We start from the raw sequence: 27,926 nt of genomic DNA, 5'->3' as shown, positions 1-27,926 counted from the left end.
GGGAAGGGTAAATGTACTCAAAATGTGCTTTCCATCATGTGTTTGCAGCACATCTGCAAAGGGCAGAACTAATTCATCCCACCCGTCTTAAAAAGCTGAGCAAAAATGCATAAACAAAGAGGCCACAAATATGCTTAATACCCCCTCCAGATTAAGGACCCCAAACCTGGATGAACGCTAGGAACGTTTTGCCATGTGCCTAAAAGTGGAGCATCGCAAGGGGGCTGTTTTTGCAAAAAACTGGGTTGTGAAAAGGCAAAGGCGGCCGGCTTTCTCCTCCTGCAGAGCTATTATTGCAGGCTTGCAAAGGCCGAGGACCTTCTGACTCAGCCTTGAGATTCCATCACAGGCGGCAGAAGGAAGGTGGTTCTTCCACATACCTTGTCCAACCAGCAAGGGCTGCTGCTGCTGTTGCGAGATCTATGCTCAGCTGAGCTCTCCCTTGCCACCGAAAATTCAGATCAGAGCAAGCGCAGGAGCGCTCAGCAGCAGAGCTGAACCGGAGCTGTCGTTTCAGCTTTCCAGGAGAAACACGTGCGTGGCTAATTCCTCCCCACCTGTCTTTTTTATTTTTATTTTTATTTTCCCCCCCCTTCCTCCCCACCCCTGCCCATCCTTCTCCTCCGTCAGATGCTGAGCCAGCCGGGAGAGGATGGGGCAGGTGGCCTGGAAAGCTCTGTGCCTGTCGCTGTTCGATTATAAGACGGAGAAATATGTCATCGCCAAGAACAAGAAAGTGGGGGTGCTCTACCGAGTGGTCCAGCTATCCATCATGGCCTACATTGTGGGGTAAGGAGAGAATCTTTGCTCTTCCTTTTCTAAAAAAAATAATAATTCTGCGTCATTGATACGCACGCACAGTAAAACCAGGCTGGTCCTTCTCCGTCACCTCTCCTGATGTCTCTTGCTGATCAGAGAATCATGGAATTGTAGGAAGGGACCCCGAGGGTCATCCAGACTGACCCCGTGCAACACAGGAATCTTTTGCCCAACGTGGGGCTCAAAGCCACGACCCTGAGCTTGAGATCATGCTCTGCTATTGACAGATTATTTGCTGGCTTGTGCCGCTCAGCTCGAAAGCCGAAATGCAGGGAAACGTCGCAAACTGACTTGTACCAGGTCAGAAAACCGGCCTGCCTACACCCAGTGTTGCCCGCTCTGAGCGGCAGCTGCTCTCTGGGGTTGCCTTGGGCAGGGCGAAGGGTCCTCTTCGTTGCCAGATCCTTTGAAAGGGGAGAGGCCAGGGATTGAACCCAGAGCCTTCCCCCATGCACAGGAGTTGTGAGATTTAATAGTTGTGAGATCCCCAGCCGAGGAAGGGTGGGGGGTCGGGGGGGCTGGTGTGTCGCTGCCCAGAACCCCCTGACCTTTGAACCCGCCTAGCAGGGCTCATCCTTACGACCTGGAAAAGCTGCAGGGAATGGGTACATTTTTTAAAAAAACACCTGGCGTTTGGATTTTGCCAGTTTGCACTGATTTTGCTCAATGCCAAACATTCTGCTCCTTTGGGGATGGGCATAAAAGCTTTGTTTCAAGGCTGGGCAACCCCAGATTTATTTATTTTTTGCAGGGGGTTGTCAAGATGCTGTCTGGGGAGAGGGGGCTTCTAACTTGTGGTGTGGGGTCCAGGCTCCTCAGCCACCAAGGGAGACAGAGAGGGGAGTGTTTGGGCTTTGAGGGCAGCAGCTGGGCACAGACCAGCAATGCCCACTAGGACCTTGGCAGATGCCCAGAATGTTGACTGCCGTTACCCATGTGGTTTATGCCTGTCGTTCCAAAACTCTTCTTTCTCGGAAACGGCTGCTTCAGTCTCCGGGGCGGGCATGTCCAGGGTGCCTGCGTCGCATTGCACCCAGGGATAGCTGTGAACGGGCGATCGCTCCCTGCCAGATAGGAACGGGACATTTGCCGGCAAAACACCACCCTTTTTTTGGGGGGGGGGGTCTTCCCGGTGGGCACCTGCCGCACACACGTCGTTCAGCTTGCGTCTCTCCCTCCCTGCTGAATGAGGGCAACCAGAACGCCTGCGCTTTGTTGTGCAAAAATTTCATCCGCATCTCGTTCCAGATAGAGTGCTCCTGAGCATGGGGTTTCTACTTAGCAGTCGGTTGACAGACCTCTTTAGACACGGTCTATTTAAAAATAAATAAATACAGTGGTACCTCAGGTTACATGCGTTTCAGGTTACAGACGCTTCAGGTTACAGACTCCGCTAACCCAGAAATAGTGCTTCAGGCTAAGAACTTTGCTTCAGGGTGAGAACAGAAATCGTGCTCTGGCAGCGTGGCGGCAGCAGGAGGCCCCATTAGCTAAAGGTTCAGGTGCTTCAGGTTAAGAACAGTTTCAGGTTAAGTACGGACCTCCGGAACGAATTAAGTACTTAACCCGAGGTACCACTGTACTGGCTGGCAAGTGAGGGTTCTCACTTGCTGTTAGCCACCACAGCTGAACAGAACCTCCACAGTCAGGCGCAGTACACCTTGCCGTACCAGATGCTGGAGACAGGTATCAAGGGCATTGCTGTTGCCTCCTGGATGGGAGCATCAAAAAATACCTGGCTGTCCCCTGTTGGTAACAGGACACTGGGCAGAATTCCTCAGCTTTCCCCTGTTCCAACAAGGCTCTTTTTGTTTCCATTGGTCCCAAGAGAATGAAGAGCTTTGTAGACCCGCAACCATTTTCCATGGTAGATATAGTGTTGGATTCCTAGGAAACAGAAGGACTCAGTCTGTCTTTATGATCTGAAAAACCTTTCTCCTGATCACTCATGCGGGAGACGTTCCATAGTTATCCACCAGTGGTGAGGGAAATGCACTCTGGACATGCTCAGGGGCACTCTCGCCTCTTCTTTTTCCAAGGAGTGCCGCCTCCAGTTATGGATGCCACATTTGAAGGAGGGTGTTGACAAACTGGAACCTAGAGGAAGGGCAGCCAGGAGAACAAGGGACCTGAACATCAGGTTGTGTGCGAAGCCACAGCTGAAAGAGAGCTGAGTGTGGTTAGCTTGGAGGAAAGATGTTTAAGGGTGAGGGAAATGACAGCCGTCTCCAAATAGCTGGAGGGCTATCACATAGAGGATGGAGCAGACTTGTTCTCTGTCGCTCCACAGGTCGGGATTTGAACCCGGCACTCAAAAATTACAGCGAAGCGTATTTCAGCAAGACAGCAGGAGGCAGTTCCTACTTGTAAGGAGAGCTGTTCAACAGGGGAACAGCCTGTATTTGGAGGCAGCGGACTCATCCTGCATTGCAGATCCTGCACCGAGCAGTGGGTTGGACTACATGAGCTCGAGGGTCCCCTTTGCGACCCTGAAATGCTCTGATTCCATTCTGCCCTGTTTCCTTCATTCCCCATTTACCACTTGCATTTCAGGGTATTTGCAATGACCAGCTGTGGGCGAAAGCGAGGGCTTGTAATCTCAGAATGGGTTTTTTGTGGCGGATGTTGGCGCAGACTGGGCACTCTGTACATGTTCAGTTTGCTTTGGTCCGGCATTCCCATAGTACAGGATTGTAGCAAGATGATTGGGTCGGGACCAGTCCAGGGAATGGATATCTCTGGCCCTCTGTATCGAGAACAAAAGGCGTATTGCATGGATATTTCCAGGAGGACTGAATGCAGAATTTATTATTTCCAACATGCTTCACAGCATAAGCGTGTTTGTGTGTGGTTGCTGTCTGACCCGTCAGAAAATGTTACAATCCTATTTGTTCAGAAATTTATTCAGAAATAAGCCTCTCTTTTCCAAGCGCTTTGGAAGTGCATTTGGGAACTGCACACAGACTCCGATGATTAATGGATCCATTGAATGGATTGATTTAATCAGCTAAAACATCTGCATATATTAACAAACCCGCAATGTCCCCGTCCCACTGGAGGTTTAAAGGAGACGTGTTTTGTTGAGTGGTACAAAATGGAGTTGGTGGTGGGGCTCAGGAAGAAAATGGGAATCCTTCCGTTATCCGTGGGTTTCTTTTAAAAACCACAGTTCCTTTACAAATAATCTGGTGATCAAGTTATAGAAGGACGTGTGAGAATTTAAATCAGTTGGTTAGAGCATGGATTTTCTGATTGAGACAGATGTTTTGAGACTACAGTTCCCATCATCCCTGACCACTGGTCCTGCTAGCTAGGGATCATGGGAGTTGTAGGCCAAAAACATCTGGAGGGTCGAGGTTGAGGAAGCCTGGATCCTCAGGGTCCCTTCCAACTCGATGATTCTCTGAAAGGTTCTGGGTTCGATTCCTGTGCATTGATGAAGGATCTCATCTTAGGGGGGATGAAAGCTCCCCACTTTGGAAAGCTGCTGCCAGTCAGTGCGTGTAATTATTATTATTATTATTGTTATTATTAAGCAATAATAAAAACAAGTTGAATGAATACAACTTAAAAACAAGATTAAAATACAACATTAAAATATTGAAACATTAAAATATTAAAATGCAGCCTCATCACAGGAGGAGAAAGGAAAAAGGAAAAAGAAAGAGGGGGAGAGAATCAAGTTGATTCCAAGCCAAAGGCCAGGCGGAACAACTCTGTCTTACAGGCCCTGCGGAAAGAAATCAGATCCTGCAGGGCCCTGGTCTCATGAGGCAGAGCGTTCCACCAGCCTGGAGCCAGTGTTGAAAAGGCCCTGGCTCTGGCTAAGGCTAATCTGACTTCCTTAGGGCCTGGGACCTCTAGGGTGTTGCTATTTATGGACCTTGAGGCTCTCCGTGGGGCAGACCGGGACACTGCCAAGCGTTCTTCCAGACTGTTGCTATCGATTGAATTAGTACAAAACAACTTCCTGCGCTCCTGATTAAACTTTTCGTTCGAGACCATGAGGACTAGAATCTTGCTTTGTTTTTAGGGAATGCTCAGAACTCGGTGGTTATGCAGAAGGTCTCAGGTCCAGTTCCCAATGGCATTTCCCAGGTTGGGCTGAGATATATTCCCTGGCTGAAACCCTGGAGAGCTGCTGCCAGTCGGTGCAGACAACACTGAACTAGATGGACCATTGGGGCTGACTCTGTCCTCTGCCTGCAACTGGCTTCCAGCTGTTCTTCTGCAAAGCCCCATTCAGCACATGACAGCAGATCAGGTTGCCATGGCAGCAACGTGGAGGATGCTTTAGCGCAGAGATCCATTGGTGCTGCAGAATTCAGGAGCAGGCGTGGCCCACCGTGACTTTACGTCCCACGGAAGTGGCAAACCCTTCTCAGCCCAAGGACTTAGGGGGCAGATGCCTATAGGGCTAAAAGGGGCTCTCTCCTGCCAGGCAAGCGATGTGTGTTGCTGCCCATCACTGCCCCTCCTGAAAATCTCCCTCATTTCTAGCAATTCTCTCCCACACGAGGTAGTGATCAGCCCCCAACCTGGATGGCTTTTTTTAAAAAATAAAATTATTTTTGTATTTTCTGTTTTACATAAATGAATGGATTAAATATATAAACATATAATTTCTCCTGACTTCCCTCGCCCCATCGTGGATCTGAATGTAATGATTTCCCCATCTGCATCTCTATCGTAACTCTATTTTTATAAATCCTTAGTTCAAGTTTTTACCACAAGTTTTCTGTCAATCCTACCAATGTATGTAATTGTTTACAATAGTTCCCCCCCCCCACCAAATAAATCATAAACTTTCCCCATTCTTTATTAAAGACCTCCTCTTCCTGGGTGTGGGTGTGTAATTAAATTTTCTGTTTTACAATTTAAAATACTCATTTAAACATCCTTAAAATATCAACGGCTTCCCTTTCCGTGGTTCATTTTGCATATCATAAATCCCTGCGTATTTTACAAAAACGAAACCGTTCAGTGTTCCATTATTACATCCGTCCAAACTTATTTGCACTGCTGAATTTATCTTAATGCTGCTAAACCTCTCCCTGCTTTCTAATTCTTCCTGTGAGTTTTGCCATCTCGACACCATCCATCAGTTTTGTCCATTTGGCTTTAAAAGAGGAACCGGGCAAATTCACGAAGGAGGATAGAGCCACTATCCCTCCACCGAATACCAGTTTGGCGAAGGCTTCTGTTTCTTTCTCTGGCCAGATGAGTCCGAGCATGGGTAGGCAAACTAAGGCCCGGGGGCCGGATCCGTCCCATTCACCTTCTAAATCCGGCCCACAGACAGTCCGCGAATCAGCATGTTTTTACATGAGTAGAATGTGTCCTTTTATTTAAAATGCATCTCTGGGTTATTTGTGGGGCATAGGAATTTGTTCATTCCCCCCCCCCCAAAAAAAAAATAGTCCGGCCACCCACAAGGTCTGAGGGACAATGTCAGGGAAATAAACAACTGTCTGACTTTTAGAAGACATTTGAAGGCAGCCCTGTTTAATAATAATAATAATAATAATTTATACCCCACCCATCTGGCTGAGTTTCCCCAGCCACTCTGGGCAGCTCCCAATCAAGTGTTAAAAACAATACAGCAGAGAAGCTTGTAAAGTCTGATGTTTTATCGTGTTTTTAATATTCTGTTGGGAGCTATTATTATTATTATTACTACTACTACTACTTTGGAAGGGGTTTCATTTCCAGGAATATTTCCAGCTGGAAGCTAGAAGTCCTAGGAATTGCTGCTGGTGGCATCTGGGCACTCACTGGTGTCTCCCTTTGTGAGTCTCCGGGTGACCAGGACTCCATCCCTCCTGATGCCCAGATTGGATTGTGGACTGGCTCCTTTCCCTACTTTGGAATTCTCTGCACACCTCAGCTGGAACGCCAAGGCAAAGCAAGTCACTGGCTTCTCTATGGGGAGGATAAAGCATTCCCTGTTGAATTTCTGCCTGTCACACAGCTAGTAAAAGTCACCGCAGCCATGTGTGGTGGGCAGAGAAAGATGGTGGCATTCTCAGGGCAAGGGGGAGTCTGCTTTCTTCCTAAACGAAATCTTGGAGGTATCACCACCTCAACGTGGCTTAAATTACTAACTTGCCGAGCCCAGGCGGAAGCAGGGAATTAAATGTACTGTAATTAAACGCTGACAGCTGCGTCAGAAAGTATGTCGTTCGACAGCCACGTGCCACGTAAATGACTGTCACATCCTTGAGCGCCCACGCGTCAGAGAGGCATCTTGGCTACAGGGAAGCAATTTGCTCTCCTTTGGTGCTTACAGGGATCTGGGTCATCACATCAGGCGTCTCCCAAGTGAAAACTCGTGCACACTGCCCTGACAGAAAAATTAAAAAAATGCAACCCATAGTATCTCCCTAAGGAAAGTAGAATTCTGCAACTTATAGATAAAATGCTGTGTTTTAATTGCACTCATAATGATGCTCATGTTTCTCTTGGCTTCTGTTCCCCAGCTCAAAGGAAACTGTGTATTATTATTATTATTATTATTATTATTATTATTACCCCACCCACTCTGGGCATCTGCCAACAGATTAATGAAATAATAATAATAATAATAATAAGCAATAAAACATCAAACATTAAAAAACTTCCCGATACAGGGGTGCCTTCAGATGTCTTCTAAAAGTCAGATAGTTGTTTATTTCCTTGACATCTGATGGGAGGGCGTTCCACAGGGTGGGCGCCACCACCGAGAAGTCCCTGTGCCTGGTTCCCTGTAACCTCACTTCTCGCAGGGAGGGAACCACCAGATCCTCAGTGTCCCAGCTGAACCATGGGGGTGGAGACGCTTCTTCGGGTATACTGGACTGAGGCTATTTAGGGCTTTAAAGGTCAGCACCAACACTTTGAAATGTGCTCGGAAACATACCAAGTACAGGTTTTTCAAGACCAGTGTTATGTGGTCTCGGCGGCTGCTCCCAGTCACCAGTCTAGCTGCCGCATTCTGGATTAGTTGCAGTTTCCGGGTCGCCTTCAAAGGTAGCCCCACGTAGAGCATGTTGCAGTAGTGCAAGCGGGAGATAACCAGAGCATGCACCAAACTGGCGAGACAGTCTGCGGGCAGGGAGGGTCTCAGCCTGGGTACCAGATGGAGCTGGTAAACAGCTGCCCTGGACACAGAATCGACCTGCGCCTCCATGGATGGCTGTGAGTCCAAAATGACTCCCAGGCTGCGCACCTGGTCCTTCAGGGGCACAGTTACCCCATTCAGGACCAGGGAGTCCTCCACACCCACCTGACCCCTGTCCCCCAAAAAACAGTACTTCTGCCTTGTCAGGATTCAACCTCAATCTATTACCCGCCATCCATCCTCCAACCGCCTCCAGGCACTCACACAGGACATTCTCCGCCTCTTTTGTGCCTGGTTTGAGCCCTGATTTTTAATTTCGCCCAAGCCAAGAACTGACTTCTGATGGAACATTAGCAGCTTCCTTTATTGGAGCAGACCATCTCAGTATTGTCTACACTGACTGGCAGCAGCTCTCCAGGGCTTCGCGCAGGGAGTCGTTTCCCAGTCCACAGTTTCAGAGCAAGGGAATTTCCTACCCTACCTGGAGACAATGAGGATTGAACCCTGAACCTCCTGCGTGCAAAGCAGAGGCTCTGCCACTGAGCTACTTCTCTTCCCTGAGATACAAAACAAGAGTTCTAGTCCTCATGGTTCTGGATTTAAAGGTGATTAAATAAAAGCAGAGGGAGTTGCCTTAGACCAAGTTATCTAGCTCAGTACTGCATGCATTTTATGGAGTCACCTAGTTCCGTATTGTCTATGTGGGATGTGAAACACAAGAGCAGTCAAGTACAACATCCCTAGAGTGGACATAAAAGGGGATGTCTGGACCAGCCAGTCGGAACTTCCTGTTTCTCCTAAGTTAGGGCAGACTTCCTCTGCATGTGACTAGAGGTGGGCGTGGCCTCACCTGCCCAGGTAACAAAAGAGCAGGACTGGTCAGCCATCTCTCTCTCTCTCTGACCACATTTGTCGAAGAAGCAACATCTGCTTAGCCTAAGATGCTTTCTTGGCTTCTAGCCAAGAGAGGACAAAGGGACTGTCTCCTTGTGAGATTGTTTCCAGGTGTATGTTACTTTTCTAAGCTAAGTCTGCCTTCTGGGATCCAATTGTGACCAGAATGTGAGTGAGTAAACTCTTTTTATACTTCTATAGAAGACTGTGTCGTGTCTGATCTTTTTATGAGGGACTAAATGGGGAATTGCCTTTAAAACGTGTTTTAGAGGCTTTAGTGAGCCTGAGGAAACGCATCCGCTGTGTAAGTTTAAAAAAAGGGGAATGTTACTCTGCTAAATTGTGGAACTTGTTAACACAAGTTGGAAAGGATATAATCAAACACTATATCCTCTCCTGCACCCCTGAACATTCCCACCATCTAGACCAGGCACGTCCAACAGGTAGATCGCGATATATTGGTATATCACTGGACATCTGTTGTAGATCACTGGTAGATTACTGGCTCAACAACTTTTACCTGAACTTCCAAAAAGAGGGTAGATCACTGCCAGTCTTTAATTCTGTGAGTAGATCGCAGTCTCTTGGGAAATGGCCACCCCTGGTCTAGACTGACTGGGAAATGCCAGGAACTGAACCTGAGCCCTTTTGCATGCAAAGGAGATGCTCTACCACTGAGCTATGACCCCCTTCCCAAAGGAAAGGTGAAGTCCAGAAACAAATGGGATGTTAATTACCGTTTTTAAAAAAGGGCGCCCCTGAGCATGTCCAGAAGGCCCACCATGCACCACAGCTCTGATTTCGCCCCTGCTTCAGAAAACTCTGTGTCGACTGTTGTTTCACTCTCTGTTGCATTTCCAGGTGGGTCTTTGTGGTCAAGAAAGGCTACCAGGATGTGGATACCTCCATCCAGAGCTCCGTCATCACCAAGGTGAAAGGCGTGGCTTTCACCAACACCTCTGAGTTGGGCGAGAGGCTGTGGGATGTCGCAGACTATGTCATCCCCCCACAGGTACCCACACTGACGCAGATTGGCTGCCATCTTTTCCCTGATTATAAGCATCAACATTTATCTCTCATATATAGATATATATAGATAGGGGATGCGGGTGGTGCTGTGGGCTTGCCGATCAGAAGGTCAGCGGTTTGAATCCTCGCGGCGGGGTGAGCTCCTGTTGCTCAGTCCCTGCTCCTGCCAACCTAGCAGTTCGAAAGCACGTCAAAGTGCAAGTAGATAAATAGGCACCGCTCCGGCGGGAAGGTAAATGGCGTTTCCGTGCGCTGCTCTGGTTCGCCAGAAGCGGCTTAGTCATGCAGGCCACATGACCCGGAAGCTATACGCCCCAACCCCAGAATTGTCCATGACTAGACCTAATGGTCAGGGGTCCCTTTACCTATAGATATAGATATCTATTTATCTTCTGTCTATACAGTATCTGTATCTGTATCTATATCTGTATCTATATCTATATCATCTATATCTATATCTATATCTATATCTATATCTATATCTATATCTATATCATCTATATCTATATCTATATCTATATCTATATCTATATCTATATCTATATCTATATCCATATCTACATCTACATCTACATCTATATCTATATCTATATCATCTATATCTATATCTATATCATCTATCTCTATCTCTATATCTATATCTATATCTATATCATCTATATCTATATCATCTATATCTATATCTATATCTATATCTATATCTATATCTATATCTATATCTATATCTGACCACATTGCTTTTTAAAAGGTTTCAAATTTCCATTCATCATCACCATCATTATTAAAATATATTTATCCCTTTCCCCTTTTTTTGCAATGGGGAGATAGATACTCATGTGTCATTCATTACCCATGTGTCAGTACCTGTTAGTTGGCTGCATTTTTCTATACTGTTCAAATTAGTTCTATTAATTTACACATCACCTGGGAAGACAGGTGAACTAATGCCAGTGTATTGGAAGAAGCAAAGATCCCCAGTGTCGAAGCAACGATTCTTCAACATCAACTTCGTTGGACTGGTCATGTTGTTCGGATGCCTGATTATTGTCTTCTAAAGCAACTTAAAAATGGAAAGCGTAATGCTGGCGGTCAACAAAAGGGTTTTAAAGACTGTCTCAAGGCAAATCTAAAAAAAAAATGTAGCATAAACACCAACAATTGGGAAACACTGGCCTGCGAGCGCTCCAGTTGGAGAACAGCCATTGCCAAAGGTGTCATGGGCTTTGAAGTCACTCGAACTCAGGACGCAAGGGAGAAACGTGATAAGAGGAAGGCACGCTTGGCAAACCCTCACCGGGATCAACTCCCGCCCGGAAACCAATGTCCCCACAGTGGAAGGACGTGTGGATCCAGAATTGGCCTCCACAGTCACTTACGGACTCACTGTTAAAACCGTGTTTATGGAAGACAATCTTACTCGGCTACGAGGGATCGCCAAGGAAGAAGAAGAAGATTAATTTACAAGTCCAGGGTAGCTCAGGGGTTGCCTGAACGTTTTCTATCCTGGCAAAAATCACCTGTAGGAATGTCTCTGGTCATCCCCCTGCGTTGGTGAAGCTCAGTGTAGAACAACAAGAAACTCGGCCACTAGAGATTCATCGGGCGCCTTCTCTGCCAACTTTGGCAAATTTGGATGGTCAGGCCTGTGTGCATCGAGTCTTGCCAGGACTCTCTGAGCCTGTGGATTTCCCCTGCAAATCCTCCTGGCCTTTGTGGATTCCTTGCCGGTTTCTCTTCAAGGTGAATGCAGCCCAGTCCCCTGGGCCTCTCTCTGCAGAGATGTGGCTCTATGCCCCATGCTAAGTATAGCCACTGGCTGTAGCAATAAACAAGGATTGCAAGGTGAGCCAAAGGCTTTTTTTAAGAAGAGGAAGAAGTAGCGTCCACGGGCCGCAAATTAAAGTGCTTTTAAAATCGCCCGGCTGCTTGAAACGGGAGGTTTCATAGAACTGGCAGATATGGGGAATGATCGATGCTGCCTTTTAATGTCAGTAGCTCTTAATAATGTGCAGCTTGCAAATCACCTGGAAGTCTACTAGAAGGACGTTCGAAGGGATCCTAGCTGCTGGGTCAGGCCAAAGGGAGCCCATCTAGGCCTGCATCCTGGACCAACGAGATGCCGCTGTAATAAAAGAAAATCTGCCCTGATTCCTTTATGGGGGACACAAGAGCCCTTACAGAGTCCTTTGCAGGTTCTCCATCAGTCGGAGAAAATAACAGAGGCCAACCAGAGAATTTTGAGAAGCAAAGAAGCTAGTAAGCCTGATCTTTACTGAACTGTTGCAACAGGGTGCTCCCCCCACATGCAGGAGAGAGGAGGAGAACCCAGAATAAAAGGTTTGCCTGCCCTTATATAGACTTTTTTAAATTCCCTGCCCTGGAGCTCGACCACCCCTCCATACATCATACATACATCACAGAAGGGGTGTAGCTCAAGACCAGCCCGCAGATACATCATACCTACACCACAGAAAGGGCGGTCTACAACAGAAATCTGAGTGCGTTGTTTATCTCCTCTCTGGCAGGTTACCTGTTAATGCTTACTTGATTGGATACCCTGGCCAGTCTTTTGCAGTGGCAAATACTTAGTTCCTGAGCCAGGTCACAGGCTCACCCTATTCATACACAGATATACCCTTAAGACAGGTTTTGTGAACAAAAAGACAATGGGGAGGCTTTTCCATTTTCCTTTGACCTTGCAGAGAAAACATTTGGTCTGGCGTGGAAAGGTAGAGAAACAAGCAATTAAAACAATAGTGATTTCTCACAGCAGCTACTTGGACGCCCCAACAAGAATGTCACAAACAGGACCTGAGTCTAGTACCACTTTCACTCCCCAGTTTGTGGTTTTCAGCAACTGGTATTCAGAATCATTCTTCCTACAACAGTCGAGGAAGAACATGACCAGTATAGACCAGTAGAGCCTGATCTTTGCTTTGCCCACCCTGACCACAGGCCACATATTATTATTTTTGTCGTCAAGTTGTCAGATTTTTCCTAGCAAAATTCTGAAACTCCCTATCCGCCAACCCCTTTTCTCTGCTTCGTCTCCTCAGGGCGAAAGCGTCTTCTTTGTGATGACCAACTTGATTGTCACTCCAAACCAACGGCAGGACACCTGTGCTGAGGTAGGCGTTTGTGAAAACCGAGATGCGTTGCGAGTGCTTGTGTCTTAGACAGCGGGCAGGGCAGCAGTTTTGGAGACCATGTGTAAAGATTTCAGCAACGATGACTTGGACAGTCCAATGGTAGAAGGAAAGGAATAGAGGCGCTTCCAGTCGGACGCTGTTTTGGGGTGGGATTCCGTTAAATGCCAAAAAAATTCAGGTTGCAGAATTGTACTGGATTGGGAGGTCTTGCACAGCAACCCACTTCCCTCAAAATATCGGGCTTTTTTTGCAATAAGAAAAGGCATATATAATCTCCCCACAAACAAATAATAATGAATGCTCAGTAAATAGCCATCTTTGTTGATTGATGCTGCAAAAAAAATCAGGCTGAATGCACATTCAGGCCATCTAGAACCACCTAAGAGAACTGGGATTTGACAATCTGGAATTCCCAAGAAGGACACTGAGGTCTAGCCGCTTGTTGTTGTTGTCTAAGTTCGTGTTGGTCCCCGACCACTAGGGGTTGTGTGGGAGAATTTTGTTAGAAAGACGAATGGAGATTCCTGCATGGTCCTCCAAAATAAGTTAATACGAGTACAGTAGTATTCGCAATCGTTGGTTTTCTACTCTAGAGGAATTATGTACAGTGGTACCTTGGTTCTCAAACACCTTGCTACTCAAACAACTTGGTACCCAAACATTGCAAACCCGGAAATGAGTGTTCCGGTTTGCGAACTTTTTTGGAAGCTGAACGTGCTCCGTTTTGAGTGTTATGCTTCCGATTTGAGTGCCACACTTCCGTTTTGAGTATTACGCTGAGGTCCGTCTGTTTTTGCTATTTAATTTGAATTTTTTGTTTTGTTTTATTGCTTTCATTTTCTGGCTCAATGGTCTCGTTAGACAGCAAAATGCATGTTAAAATGCTGTTTTAGGGGTTGTTTTTAAAAGTCTGGAACGGATTAATCCATTTTACATGACTTTCTATGGGAAAGCGCACCTTGGTTTTGGTGGAATCCTTTGGTTTCGGAACGGACTTCCGGAACGGATAAAGTTTGAGAACCAAGGTGCCACTGTATAATAATTACATTAGCTTAATCCATTGAAATGTTGCTGTGAGAACGGTGTTATGTACTGAAGTTCTCACCCTGGGCCAGCAGGGGGATACTGTAGATAGTTATGCAAATAAGGGATCGAATGTGACGTTTAGTGATTGGATAGTTTTAGAAAATTGTTACAGTTACATTGTACTGGAGCTCTATATAAGCAGGCTGACTGAACCCTTCAGTTCAGTTCTGTCCTGGCCTGTGAATAAACAAGAGCTGTTTGAAGAATCGCTGTGTCGTCTGATATGTTCTCCCACAACTTAACAAACAGAATGTTGGGCTAGATGGGTCTGATCTAGTAGGTTCTTCTTGAGATCTTATGTTCACTATTGCAGCCACAACGGTGGAAATAACATCCTCACTCCTGGCCACATACACAGAGGAAGGACATTGGTGGAGTTCCAATTAAAAAGGTTTAGGAGGCCCTCTAAATCAGCCATCACTCAGCTGCTGCCCTCCTGCTACTACGGACTACAACTCCCATCAGCCCCTCCCCAGTGCAGAATGGGGAAGGATGCTTGTGTGGTGCAGTGGTTAGAGTATCAGACTAGGACTGGGGAGACTCTGGGTTCAAATCCCCGCTCAGCCATGCAGGTCTCCAGGTGACGGATTTTGTGTCAGTCTCTGCCTTTGCCCCTAATTCACAGGATTTCCTTCCCCGTTTCATTACAGAGCTCCGGCATTCCAGACGCGCTCTGTTACCGCAACAGCGACTGTAATTCTGGAGAAGCCGTCGCCGCCGGCAACGGTAAGGATTTGCCAGGCAATTTCTAAAGGCCTCTCCCCAGTGTCAAAGGCCAGGGTGGAAAACAATTGCTGCATGACGGGCAATTCTGCCTTGAGATAAATTTCCTTTTTAAAAGCTTGCCTCTGCTGCTGTTGATTTTATTTTATATCTTTGGGGTAACTTTTAAATTGCTGGGGAAGCCACCCCGATTTTCAAAGGCGGGGGGGGGGGGGGCTAGCAGAATGCTGAACGATAACTGAAAAAAGTGTGATAAACAAAAATCTGCCCTTATACCCTTATGGGGGACACAAGAGCCCTTATACAGAGTCCTTTGTAGGTTCTCCATCGGCCGGAGAAAATAACAGAGGCCAACCAGAGAATATTGAGAAGCAAAGCAGTTAGTAAGCCTGATCTTTATTGAACTGTTGCAACAGGGTGCTCCCCTCACATGCAGGAGAAGGAGGAGGACCCAGAACCAAGGTGTGCCTGTCCTTATATAGACATTTTAAATTGCCTGCCCTGGAGTCCAAGACCACCCTCAGACACATCATACCTACATCACAGAAAGGGCAGTCTACAACAGAAATCTGAGTGCATTGTTTATCTCCTGTCTGGCAGGTTACCTGTTAATGCTCACTTGATTGGATTACCTGGGGAGCCTGGCCAGTCTTTTGTAGTGACAAATACTTAGTTCCTGAGCCAGGTCGCAGGCTCACCCTATTCATACACAGACATACCCTTAAGACAGGATTTGTGAAGGAAAAGACAATGGGGAGGCTTTTCCATTTTCCTTCAACCTTGCAGAGAAATCTTTGAGGTCAATTTGGGAGGGACAAAATGGTTTCAGGACTTATTCGGTGGGGTTTCAGACATGTGGTTTATATATTTATGTACGTGTTTGCTTGGTACATTTATGAACATTTATTATAGATATAAGACCTTAAATTATTTTATTTCTTAAGTAATCTACGCATCCATATAAAAGTGAGCAGTTGTTTCTAAAAGTTTCCTGCAAGCTGTGTGTTCCCCTTCTCTGTAGCTCCTTGAAAGCTGTGTGCTCTGTCCATTTTAGCAAACATTACTCTTCCCCCCCCCAAACTATTCCAGCTAGCTGATTTCCCCCCCTCCATAACTTTGTCTGCCCTGCAGGAGTCAAGACTGGCCGTTGTCTGAAGGTTGGGAACAGCCTGAGTGGGACGTGCGAGATCTTAGCTTGGTGTCCAGTGGAGAAGAAAGGCCGGCCAAAGTTGGTCCTAGTTCTTGCATTTATTTATTCACTTAAAACCACTCTAATTTTTTTAATACAGGCCAAGTGTGCCACACTTCCTTGAAGAACCATTAACCCAAGCAACCTGTGCTTTTCCTTTAGAAAGCCTCTACTGGCAAATGCTGAAAACTTCACCGTCTACATCAAGAACTCCATCCGCTTCCCCCGGTTTAAGTTCTCCAAGTAAGTATCGGTCTTCCCTGTTGCTCAACTTTTTGCAGTCACAGCAGAAGGAACGGCTTCTGCTAGAGGCATGGATGGTTTTGAAATCAGAGTAGTCAAATTCATAGAATAGAGATCCGGCAGCAATAGGCTCTTGTCAGAGGAGACGCCTTTCATTCCCTCTACAGTGGTACCTTGGGTTACATACGCTTCAGGTTACATACGCTTCAGGTTACAGACTCCGCTAACCCAGAAATAGTACCTCAGGTTAAGAACTTTGCTTCAGGATGAGAACAGAAATTGCGCGGCAACAGCGGGAGGCCCCATTAGCTAAAGTGGTGCTTCAGGTTAAGAGCAGTTTCAGGTTAAGAACGGACCTCCGGAACGAATTAAGTACTTAACCCGAGGTACCACTGTATTCCCAATGTTCAGTTGGCAAGCGCAGATCATTATTTTGCCAAAATGGCACAAGGGAGATATCAACAGAATTCAGGGAACCCCCAAAGGGTTTGTAAAATTACAAAAAGTGTTTGGAGAAAAAAGCCTACGTGGGGAATTCCTTCTCCACCTCCCAAAAAAATTGATTGTGAGTTTTATCAGCAATTGGTTTATTAGCTGTCTGGTTTATTTGTACAGTGCTTTTTCCCCCTTTAAAAATGTTTAGGGGTACTCTTTTTGACTCAAGAAAATCACCATTTTATAGTTCAAATCGGGGGAAATAAATGCCTTATTGGCCTGAATATAAGCCTCATCTTTACCCAAATTCTGACTATGAAAAGTTAAAGTGCGGCTTAAATTCGCGACCTTACAAAAATTGCCTTTTACGATGTCGCTGCTGAAACAGACATACGGTAAAACGGAATGGGTGTGAGTTCCTGCAGGATTTTAAGGGAGCGGCTTATATTCGGGTATTGTCGTTTTTTCTTTCCCCCCCTTGAATTTTAAAGGTGCGTCTTGTTTGCAGGTGCAGCTTATATTCGGGCCAATATGGTGCAGTAAATGGACAAAGGGACAAAGATTCACAAACTATTTAGGGTTATGCGTCCCCCAGGAAAAACCCCCACTGGTTTTGTATATGGGACACATGGTTACTATTTGCTGCTGCATTAGTGTGGTCATGACTTCATGGTTTTAAAGAACGGGCATGTCATTTTCGTACAATTGGTTTGTCTGCTTGGTTGTTAAGAATGAAAGATCTTAAATAAATCAGTGAAAATAAAACGTGGCTGCCAACTGAACTTCCTGCACTCCCTCAACGCAGAACCAACGTTCTCGATACCACAGATGACAGCTACCTGAAAACGTGCCGCTACGGACCAGACCATCCTTACTGCCCCATATTCCACCTGGGGAACCTCGTCTCGTGGGCTGGGAGCAACTTTCAGGAAATGGCCTCAGAGGTATGGAGAAACTTGCTGTTCTGCTTCCTTTGGGGAAAAGGGCTACAGCTCAGTGGCAGAGCATCTGGTCCCGGGTTCAAAGCCCCTACATCTCCAGTTAGGGGCTGGGAGAAAGACTTCCTACCTGAAACCCTGGAGAGCTGCTGCCAGTCAGTGGGGGCAGCACTGAGGTAGATGGAGCAACGGTCTGTACAAGGCAGCCCCATGGCCTTGTTCAATGGCTAGGGACTGGACAGTGGTACCTTGGTTCTAAAACTTAATCCGTTCTGGAAGTCTGTTCCGAAACCAAAGTGTTCCAAAACCAAGGCTCACTTTCCCATGGAAAGTAATGCGAAATGGATTAATCCGTTCCAGACTTTTACAAACAACCCCTAAAACAGAAATTTAACATGAATTTTACTCTCTAATGAGACCATTGATCCATAAAATGAAAGCAATAAACAATGTACAGTGGTACCTCAGGTTACAGACGCTTCAGGTTACAGACTCCGTTAACCCAGAAATAGTTTGCTTCAGGATGAGAACAGAAATCGTGCGGCGGCAGCAGGAGGCCCCATTAGCTAAAGTGGTGCTTCAGGTTAAGAACAGTTTCAGGTTAAGAATGGACCTCCGGAACGAATTAGGTTCTTAACCCGAGGTACCACTGTACTGCAGTCACACAATCAATCAATCAGTAGCTGAACTGGACTCCACACAGCAACAAAAACAAAACGAAAAGAGCCGCCGAAACAAAAATGCAAAATAAATAGCAAAAACAGACAGACCTCAGCATAACACTCAAAACAGCAGTGTGGCACTCAAATCGGAAGTGTAACACTCAAAAAGGAGCACGTTCGGTTTCTGAAAAACGTTTGCAAGCCGGAACACTTACTTCTGGGTTTGCAGTGTTTGGGTTCCAGGTTGTTTGAGTAGCAAAGCACCACTGTAGCTCTTGAGTAGAATCACAGAATGGTAAAGTTGGAAGGATCATCTAGTCCAATTTCACCCCAATGCAGGAATATCCCAGCGTCCCGTACGGGGATCGAACCTGCAACCTTGGCATTATCAGCACCTCGCTCTAACCAACTGAGCTCTTGCTTTGCATATAGAAGGTCCCAGGTTTCATCCCTGGCCCCTCCAGTTGAGAAGGGGATCAGGTGATGGGGAAGACTCTCTCACTCTCTGCTCGAGATCCCAGAGAGCAGTGCTGGATTTACGTATAAGCCAAACAAGCTACAGTGGTGCCTCGCAAGACGAAATTAATCTGTTCCGCGAGTCTCTTCGTCTTGCGGTTTTTTCGTCTTGCGAAGCACGGCTATTAGCGGCTTAGTGGCTTTAAGAAAAAGGAAACAAACTCGCAAGAACTCGCAAGACGTTTCGTCTTGCGAAGCAAGCCCATAGGGAAATTTGTCTTGCGAAGCACCTCAAAAAACGGAAAACCCTTTCGTCTAGCGAGTTTTTCGTCTTGCGAGGCATTCGTCTTGTGGGGCACCACTGTATAGCTTAGGGCCGCACTCACTTGGTGGGTCCCAAAAAAATGTAAAGGGGGAAAAAACCCCGGATGTACATTTCCAAAATATAAGATTAAAAAACAAATAAAATAAAACTTACCTACAGCAACAGTGTTTGGTGTTGTGTAGGCTCCTATGATGTAAGTAATGGGCCCCGCCTGCTAGCCTGCTCCCTAAAATATCACCAGTTTGCTCATTTCTATATATAGGGTGACTACATTCTGCATAGGGACACGGGTGGTGCTGTGGGTTAAACCACAGAGCCTAGGACTTGCAGATCAGAAGGTCGGCAGTTTGAATCCCCGTGACGGGGTGAGCTCCCGTTGCTCGGTCCCAGCTCCTGCCAACCTAGCAGTTCGAAAGCACATCAAAGTGCAAGTAGATAAATAGGTACTGCTCTGGCGGGAAGGTAAACGGCGTTTCCGTGTCCTGCTCTGGTTTACCAGAAGTGGCTTAGTCCTGCTGGCCACATGACCCGGAAGCTGTACGCCGGCTCCCTTGGCCAATAAAGCGAGATGAGTGCCGCAACCCCAGAGTCGGCCACAACTGGACCTAATGGTCAGGGGTCCCTTTACCTTTTTACATTCTGAATGGCAACATGTGCAAATGGCTTTAGATACCTATTAGGTCCACAAATTACCATATAGCACATGGGTAGGCAAACTAAGGCCCAAGGGCTGGATCCAGCCCAATCGCCTTCTAAATCCAGCCCGCGGACGGTCCAGGAATTGGCATGTATTTACATGAGTAGAATGTGTCCTTTTATTTAAAATGCATCTCTGGGTTATTTGTGGGGCATAGGGATTCGTTCATTTTTTCCCTTCAAAATATAGTCCGGCCCCCCACAAGGTCTGAGGGACAGTGGACTGGCCCCCTGCTGAAAAAGTTTGCTGACCCCTGATATGGCATATATTCAACACAAAAAACAACGACAATTTGTTGTTGACAAAGGACAGCTGGACATATAAACGGCCCCATTACCTTCAGTATCTTAGGGACTCATCAAACCTAAATCCGGCCCTGCCAGAGAGCCACTGGCGGTCAGAGCAGGTGAGCCAAGACTGTGATGCTGCAGCAGAAAGGGCCAAAACAATTCTGTTTTTCTGACCTGCCGTTCAGGCAGCTTCCTGGGTGGCACATAGATCTCTTGACAACTGGAATGGACAAGATCCCACTGGGGGAGCCTTAGTGGGAGAGGGGGAATCAGGCAGGGATCGCAGGACCTCCTGGGGGAAAAGGGCTCTGCGACCTTAACCTGGAGCTCGCGCTGAAGCAAACCTTTGTCTCTCTTTCGTTAAGGGTGGTGTGATAGGAATTCAGATTGAATGGAACTGTGACCTTGATAAGCCCCCCTCTGAATGCAATCCTCACTATTCTTTTAGCCGGCTGGATACCAAGTTTGCAGAGAAATCCGTCTCGTCAGGATACAACTTCAGGTAACAAGACATGGAGGGGGAGGCGATTTTCTCGATGGTTGTTGTAATAATAATAATAATTAATAAATACATAAATAAATAAATTATTAATAATAATATTTTATTTATACCCCGCCCTTCCCAGTTCAAAAACCGAGCTCAGGGCGGCTAACAACAAATTGAAAACACTTAATTCTAAAAGCAGCATAAAATACAGTATAAAAACACGAATAACAATAAAATTCAAAGTTCAGAAATCAATTGAGGGGAAATCCATCTAATAAGCATTAGATAATCCCCAGGGATAGCTGGCTGAATTAGTCCTACTTGGGCCAGCGAGGAGGCCAGGGGAGAATTAGCTGTGGGGTCTCAGAGAGGGTGATCTTCATAAAAGGGGAGGAGGAGGGAAGAGAAGGGAAATAAAAGATCAGGCTGAATTCAAATTAAAGGCCAATAGCTCTGTTTTACAGGGATTAAATGAGGAGGGGGGAGAAGCATGTACACCACCTTGAGTTCCACAGAGAAAAAGGTGGGATGTAAAGCTGTGAGAAATAAATATAAACATAAGAAATGTAATAAATATATATATATTTTAAAAACATTGAATACCGTGGATGTTGCTCCCAAGTATGTAGATACAGAACCCCAGCATTCATTGATTCATCAGCCTGACTGATTGTTTAAAACTTTTTGAATGACTACTGGCGAATTGGGCAACGCTTAAAAACAAAAGTTAGTTTATTTTCAAGGCAAGTCCTTACCAAAAGGGTGGGTGACAGGTGCCATTTCCTCAGGAAGTCTATTTCCTTTAAAAAAACAAACGCGTACACATACGATCGTAATTGCCCAAAGTCCAGAAGAGGTTTCTCTCTGGGTGGATCTACACATGGGAGAAAAAAAACACGCCGTAAATAAACCACAAATTAAATTGTTATAACAAAAGAAACAAAAGAAAACAAAACAAAAGAAAAACGCTATGTAAAAATGGCATAGAATTTTCTTTTACTCTCTGGCACCATCTGGTGTTGCATGTTGATAATGAATTCAAAATGTTTTTTGACTAATGTAGCTGAGTCCTCTCTCTCTCCTTCTCTTTCTTCCTTGCCTCTGCTAAGATGTTCCTTGAAGTGACATGTACAGGTTTAGAAACAAAATATGCTTTAAAGGCTGGGGCAAGAGAAAGGAGGAAAATAGGATCTAGGGTCTGATGCAAAAAACAGTAACCACCAAACCCCCCAGTGCTCCCCATTGCCTGCAGCCTCCCCCATAACAATTTCATTTCGGGTGAAATAACGCCCTCCCTGCTCTGCTTTCTGATATTGCAGGTTTGCAAAGTATTACCGTGACGCAGCTGATGTTGATTTCCGGACTCTGATCAAGGCATACGGGATCCGCTTTGATGTCATGGTGAACGGGAAGGTAGGAGGAAATGTGTTTCACTGCCCCCGTGTTTTTCTCTTTTGGCTGGGCTGACTCCAGGGGTTTTCCTGAGCGAAGTTTTCCCCTGCCTCTCTGCAGCTGGGATTTAGAAGATTACTGTCTCTAACAGGGGAGGGAGAATCTCACGGTCATGGCTAGCAGGCATCAAGGATGGAAAGATTTCATCCTAGGCTGCATTCTTTGCAGCGCTGTTTCCGTTCCACTACAGTTCGGCTTCTGCTAAAACCTACATTGTTTCCCTCACTATCTGCTATGGTCAAAACAAACGTAATTAATTCCAGTGGCAGGGAAACATCAAAAACAATGCAGGAAAGCATGTACCGTATTTTTCGCTCCATAGGGTGCACCTGACCATAGGGTGCACCTAGTTTTCAGAGGGGGAAATCAAGGGAAAAAATATGACCCCCCCCCCCGCTCTGGGAGCAGACTTTCTCCCTGCTTTTGCGGGAGGTGGGGGAATTCCCCCACCTCCCGCAAAAGCCCACAGTAGCCGCGCGCTCTTTAAAGGGTGCGTGGCTCCTGTGGGCTTTTCTACGAGGTGGGAGAAGGAACTGATGTGGCCAGTCAGTCCCTTCTCCCTCCTGTGGAAAAGCCCGCAAGAGCCGCACGGAGCTTGTGTGTGGCTCTTGGGGGCTTTTCCCGCCTGCCTCCCCCCTGCATTCGCTCCATAGGACGCACACACATTTTCCCTTGCTTTTTAGGAGGGAAAAAGTGCGTCCTATAGAGCAAAAAATACGGTAATTCTTTACATAACGTTTTCGGACTAAAAAAAAAAAGATTGACACTCTTACGTGATTTTTGTTCCTGATCTCAAAAGTTGGGGCAATTTCTGCTCCTGTTTGCAACAGAGTTCTCTGACCTCCCCAGTAGCCATTGGTAGTTGTTTTCCTCTCGGTCTCTCAAGGCCATCCCGCTTTGGGTGGCCATTTCTGCATCCAGTGGCAGAGAGTTCCACATCTCCACTTTGCCTCTCACTTAACTCCAGGCTCCCCACATATGATAAAAACAAAACATACCTGAACAAAACGCTTCTGGCTAAAGGCTCAACTCTTAGCTTTCGACATGTTTTCTTTCAGGCGGGGAAATTTAACATTATTCCGACAGTCATCAATGTGGGATCAGGTGTTGCACTGATGGGAGCGGTAAGTCGAGTTGAATCCGATAGATTTTTTCGTTGACCCAGTTGTGTGCATGAAAATCTGTCTGCTTCTGCCAAAAAAGGCTAGTCCCATTGTCTTATCAAGCGCATTCTTCATTTCACTAAAAGGAATCTGGTGGCTTGCATATGCAAAGGTCGAGCCATTTTTCTGAAGTCATGTGCAGGGCCTTTTTGGTTTTGGCTCCCTGCCTTTGGAATTTTCTCCCCAGAGACCTACGATTCCCAGAGTTCCTTGTGAAGAGGGATTGGTTGTTCAAGTGCTCTGGGAGAGGACTAGGAAGTCTCCCCACAAACTACAGCTCCGAGGATTCTTTGGGTTTTGGAGTGCTTTAAACATACACTGTGAATGTGGCCTGGGTTAAGAACAAGACCTCGGTGGAATCTAGACACAGATAAAAACCGCTCTGAAAATGCTTTTAAAAAAAAGTTGTAAAAAATAAATTGAATTTTCCATGAAGCTCACCAGCGCCATCTAGTATCACATTTTATATTGCACTTAAAACACACTGAAAACGTTTTATTTGCCCAACACAAATAACTGTGTCCAATTGTGAGGTTCCCAATGCATGAATCACAGTGGCTAAAGCTATGCAATCAAAGGCTGGGAAGCAGATTTCAACAAAATATCAGGTCTCATTCAGAGGCGCTGTCGTCTCATCCTGCTCGCAGCTGGGGGGGTTGGTCTAAATGACCCGCAGGGTCCCTTCCATCTTCAAAATTATGTGGCTCTTTTCTGCTCTGCAGGCTTACTGTGACCTCTCTTTATCTCTGTGTTATTTTATTGTCTTTATTTCTTTAGGCTACTGTGAGAGCTTAGGCGTAATCGGCCGTATAGTTTCTTATAATGCCCAAATCAACTTTGTGACAGGTGTCACGATGTTGATTTGGGCATTATAAGAAGCTGTATCTAATTTTTGAGAAGTAGTTTCGAGTAAATAGCTTTGCAGTTTTACTATATGGCCTATTATGTTTATGTCTTTTTTCAATTGGATTTCCGTAATATAGGCATTCGGGTGGTTTTTGGTTTTGTGAAAGCTTAGGCCTCACCTGCAACATACAATTAAAACTCATGGAAAGCACATCATCCCCCCCCCCCAAAAAAAAGAAAGAATGCTGGGAACTGTAGTTTGTTAAGGGTGCTCAAAACTGTAGCTCTGTGAGAGGTAAACTATAAATCCGAGGATTTTGGGGGACGGTGGGATGGGCTTTAAATGTATAGTGGACTCAGCTACGTTAGTTTAAAAAAACCCCCAATATTTTGAATTCGTTATAAACATGCAACACCAGAGGGCGCCAGAGAGCAAAAAATATATATGCCATTTTTACATAGTGGTTTTTTCTTTTGTTATGATGATTTAATTTCTGACTTAGTTCTAGTGGTTTTCCCCCCTGTGTGTAGATCCACCTAGTGTACATACAGTGCTTTAAAAAGAACCACCCCAAACATGTCTGGAGGCAGAAATGGGCAGGAGCTCGAGTTGTTTTTATTTATTTTGTTCGAAAATGTGTAAATTTGTTGTGTCAGCAATGCCTTGTCTGTTTCCTAGGGGGCTTTCTTCTGTGACCTGGTGTTGCTGTACTTCCTCCAAAAGAGCAATTTTTACCGAGGAAAAAAATACGAAGAAGTGAGGTATGTTGTTTTCAGGTAGAAAGGGGTGTGTGGTGTGGCAGAGGCTTTTGAAATTTCCACCTTGGGGGAGTCCTATCGATCACCTGGTTGTCGACATGGAGGCGGGGAATGAAACGGCCCCCTCCTGACATCATCGTGATGTCAGGTGATTGACAAGTGGGTGGCCCACTGGCCAGACTTGGCCCTCAGGAACTGGGGAGGTCAGGATACCTACCCCTCTCCAAAAACTGTTACCATCTCTCAGCCCCGCAGGGTTGTTGTGAGGATATAATGGGGAGAAACATGTATGCTTCATTCACCTTGAGCTCTTTGGTGGAAAAATGAGATATAAACGAAATAAAGAATAGAGCCGCCACACCAAAATTGAATCTGGCTGTGCTTCCCCAGCCACTCTGGGCGGCTTCCAAACAATATTAAAATACTGTAATACATCAAACATTAAAAGCTTCCGTAAAGAGGGCTGCCTTCAGATGTCTTCTCAAAGTCTGGTAGTTGTTGTTCTCTTTTGACATCTGCTGGGAGGGCGTTCCACAGGGCGGGTGCCACTACCGAGAAGGCCCTCTGCCTAGTTCCCTGTAACTTGGCTTCTGGCAATGAGGGAACCGCCAGAAGAGAGGATTTAAGATGAGGCTGGTGCGGCCTGTGGCTTCCCCCACTCACGTCACAGCTGGCCATCATTCAAGGCCCCCCCAGGGCATAGCTGTCAATTTCCCCCTTTTTTAAAGGGAAATTCCCTAATTCCGAATAGGATTCCTTGCAAGAAAAGGGAAAAGTTGACAGCTATGCCTCAGGACACCACCAGGTGCATCAGTTGAAAATCCCTAACCTAAGGGCTCATCTTTAGCAAGCCATTTCCAAGTAATTTTCGCTACCTGGGACCCAGGAACATAGCTGGCAACTTTTCCCTTTTCTTGCAAGGAATCCTATTTGGAATAAGGGAATTTCCCTTAAAAAGGGGGAAAGTTGACAGCTACGCCCAGGAATTGGAAGAGGGGTCCAGGAGTCGAGGCACCCCACACACTCATGACAATATAAAGAATCTGGAAGGAGATTCAGCTCCGTGGCCGTTTTAACCATTGACCTTGGCTTAAGACTGGGAAATGGGCCTGAATAATTCATCATTTCCGTTGGTTTAAAAGCCTCCCGGAATGGCCAGGAGCAGAGAGCATCCCCTGAGAACCATATATTATAGTCAGGAAAAGGACGAAAAGCTTAATGTGGAGTCCTTGCCGCATGCATTAGGATTTTTTAAAAATGCACCGGCATGTTTTGATTTTTAAAAACACACGAACCCATACGGGTGAATGGGTTAAAAACAGGTGAATGGGTTAAATACGGGTGAATGGGTTCCTTCAGGGAACTCTCTTTCTCTCTGTGTGTTGACTTTGTTTCCCAAGGGAGGCGGTGAAAGTTGGGAGGGAGGCAGGCCGGGCCGGGCCGGGGGTTTGGCCCCTTGTTGAACCATGAGCCTTGGAAGGTACCCAGTGATGCTGACTTTAACGCCAGCCCTGCAAGGGAGAGTCAAGCGATTTGTATTTTGCAAGATATGGGGTGCAAGAGCCTTTTGGTCTGATCCTGAGGGACAACATTCAGAGTAGGTCCCCTGAGCAGCTTTGGTGTACTGCTGTTCAGAGTCTCTGTGGGGGCACCTCTGAGATCTTTCCCTGCCATCCATGGACCCCCAGAACCGACCCCAACGCTTGCTGCCCCCTTGGCCATGAAGGGGTGAGGATGCTTACCTTTTCATCCCTTGAAAAGTACATTGAGTTAGAGGAGGAAGTTAGAAGAATATGTCCCTAGTTCGAGACACGACTTGACCTACGATACGATAATCTTTATTGTCACTGTCCCATACAGAACAACGAAATTGAAAATCTACATCAGACATTCAGAAACCAACAAGCCTGGTTAGCCCCCTAAAAACTCTGATACCCCATGATTAAATACAATATACTCCCATAGACTTTGCGTTTAAAACCAAAATCACATTTGAATAGAAACTGTTTCTCAGGCGGCAAGTCCTAGTCTTTATAACCCTGCACCTTCTTCCAGAAGGCAGAAACTGAAAGAGCACTATCCTGCACTATCTCTGCAGCTTTCTTATGACACCTGGAAGTGTAGATTTGATTCAAGGTGGGAAGAGTGCACCCAATTATTCTCTTCGCAGTCTTTACAACCCTGGACAGCATTGTTTTTTCCCTGACCGTGCAGCTCCCAAACCACACACAGAGACCATAAGTTAATACACCTAGTTCATTGCTGCAGCCAAAGCATACATTCCAACAAGTCCTTCAAGCCCCGTCTCTTACATTGGGTGTGAGGAACCAGTGGCCCTCCAGACAAAGGCAGAATACGGCTCCCATCATCCCTGTGTGGCCATTGGCCATCTCAGTTAGGGAGTTGTAGTCCAGAGAGTCACGGGTTCCCCACACTACGCCAACGCCATTGCCTTATCCCTCCACAACTTCTTTCTCTGTTGTTGTTTTTTGCAACAGGAAACCTGTACCGGAAGCAAATATCAACGGAGATCAGAGTTCTGACTCCCTCTCCAGGCTGGATCACCTGAGGCAATTGCAGACGGTTGAGACCTAACGCCGAGGCCACTGACCGGCGACCGCACTCCACTAAGACTTCATGGGCCGGGGGAACTAAGCAATCCATGACGCCAGAGCCATTGTTTACCTCACGGATAAGTGATGGAGACCAGGAGGATGCGGTTAACCCCAGGCTTTTCACAGCTCCCCAAAGCCTTATTTTCTGGTGACGTTCCGCCATACCCTGAGCCATCTACATCACTCAACACAGGATTTTACATTTTTTAAAAAACTAAAAATCAAATGCCAAAGCGACCTGCCTATATAATTCCACAGCAGAGATGGCAGAAGTTAGGTATCCCCTGTGTTGCCATCTTGAATATACCTGAGGTCCATCCATCTTGGCCCAATTGTTGGGCAGCCATCTTGAATACAGCAGGATCGGTCCACCTCAGTCAGTAGGGCTACCTATTATTTCCAGGCCTTTGTCCTTCTACAGACAGAATAATCAGGACATATCCCTGGCATTCCTGACAGACAGAATATATTAATATTCCTTGGAGCATCGCACTTGGCTAGTGAGATTTCAGTCAAGTGTTCTCTCCTGCAAATTAGCCTGTTTTAAACTGGATGGCCCTGAACAAACTG

General features: G+C 46.2%; 1 protein-coding gene across 1 annotated transcript; it reads left to right on the top strand.

Moving 5' to 3' along the window:
- The first annotated feature begins 119 nt into the window (after positions 1-119).
- Positions 120-27,561, top strand: P2RX5 (purinergic receptor P2X 5). The gene is made up of 12 exons (XM_028708397.2): positions 120-789; positions 9,674-9,824; positions 12,898-12,969; positions 14,727-14,802; positions 15,931-16,027; positions 16,151-16,231; positions 17,472-17,610; positions 20,400-20,536; positions 21,841-21,934; positions 23,032-23,097; positions 24,662-24,744; positions 27,240-27,561. The coding sequence occupies exons 1-12, from the start codon at positions 653-655 to the stop codon at positions 27,334-27,336; spliced, it is 1,230 nt and encodes a 409-aa protein (XP_028564230.2). The 5' UTR covers positions 120-652; the 3' UTR covers positions 27,337-27,561.
- Positions 27,562-27,926: the final 365 nt, after the last annotated feature.

The sequence above is a fragment of the Podarcis muralis genome, chromosome 15 (genome assembly GCF_964188315.1).
Source record: "Podarcis muralis chromosome 15, rPodMur119.hap1.1, whole genome shotgun sequence".
Taxonomy (NCBI): Eukaryota; Metazoa; Chordata; class Lepidosauria; order Squamata; family Lacertidae; genus Podarcis; species Podarcis muralis.
The sequence above is the reverse complement of the archived record's forward strand: the minus strand, read 5'-3'. Positions and strand labels throughout refer to the sequence as shown.

Coding starts and splice junctions, on each gene's coding strand:
- P2RX5 (XM_028708397.2), top strand. CDS start 653: ATGGGGCAGGTGGCCTGGAAAGCTCTGTGCCTGTCGCTGTTCGATTAT. Junction 17,611..20,399: donor TTCAGGAAATGGCCTCAGAG/GTATGGAGAAAC, acceptor TCTTTCGTTAAG/GGTGGTGTGATAGGAATTCA. Junction 21,935..23,031: donor ATGTCATGGTGAACGGGAAG/GTAGGAGGAAAT, acceptor GTTTTCTTTCAG/GCGGGGAAATTTAACATTAT.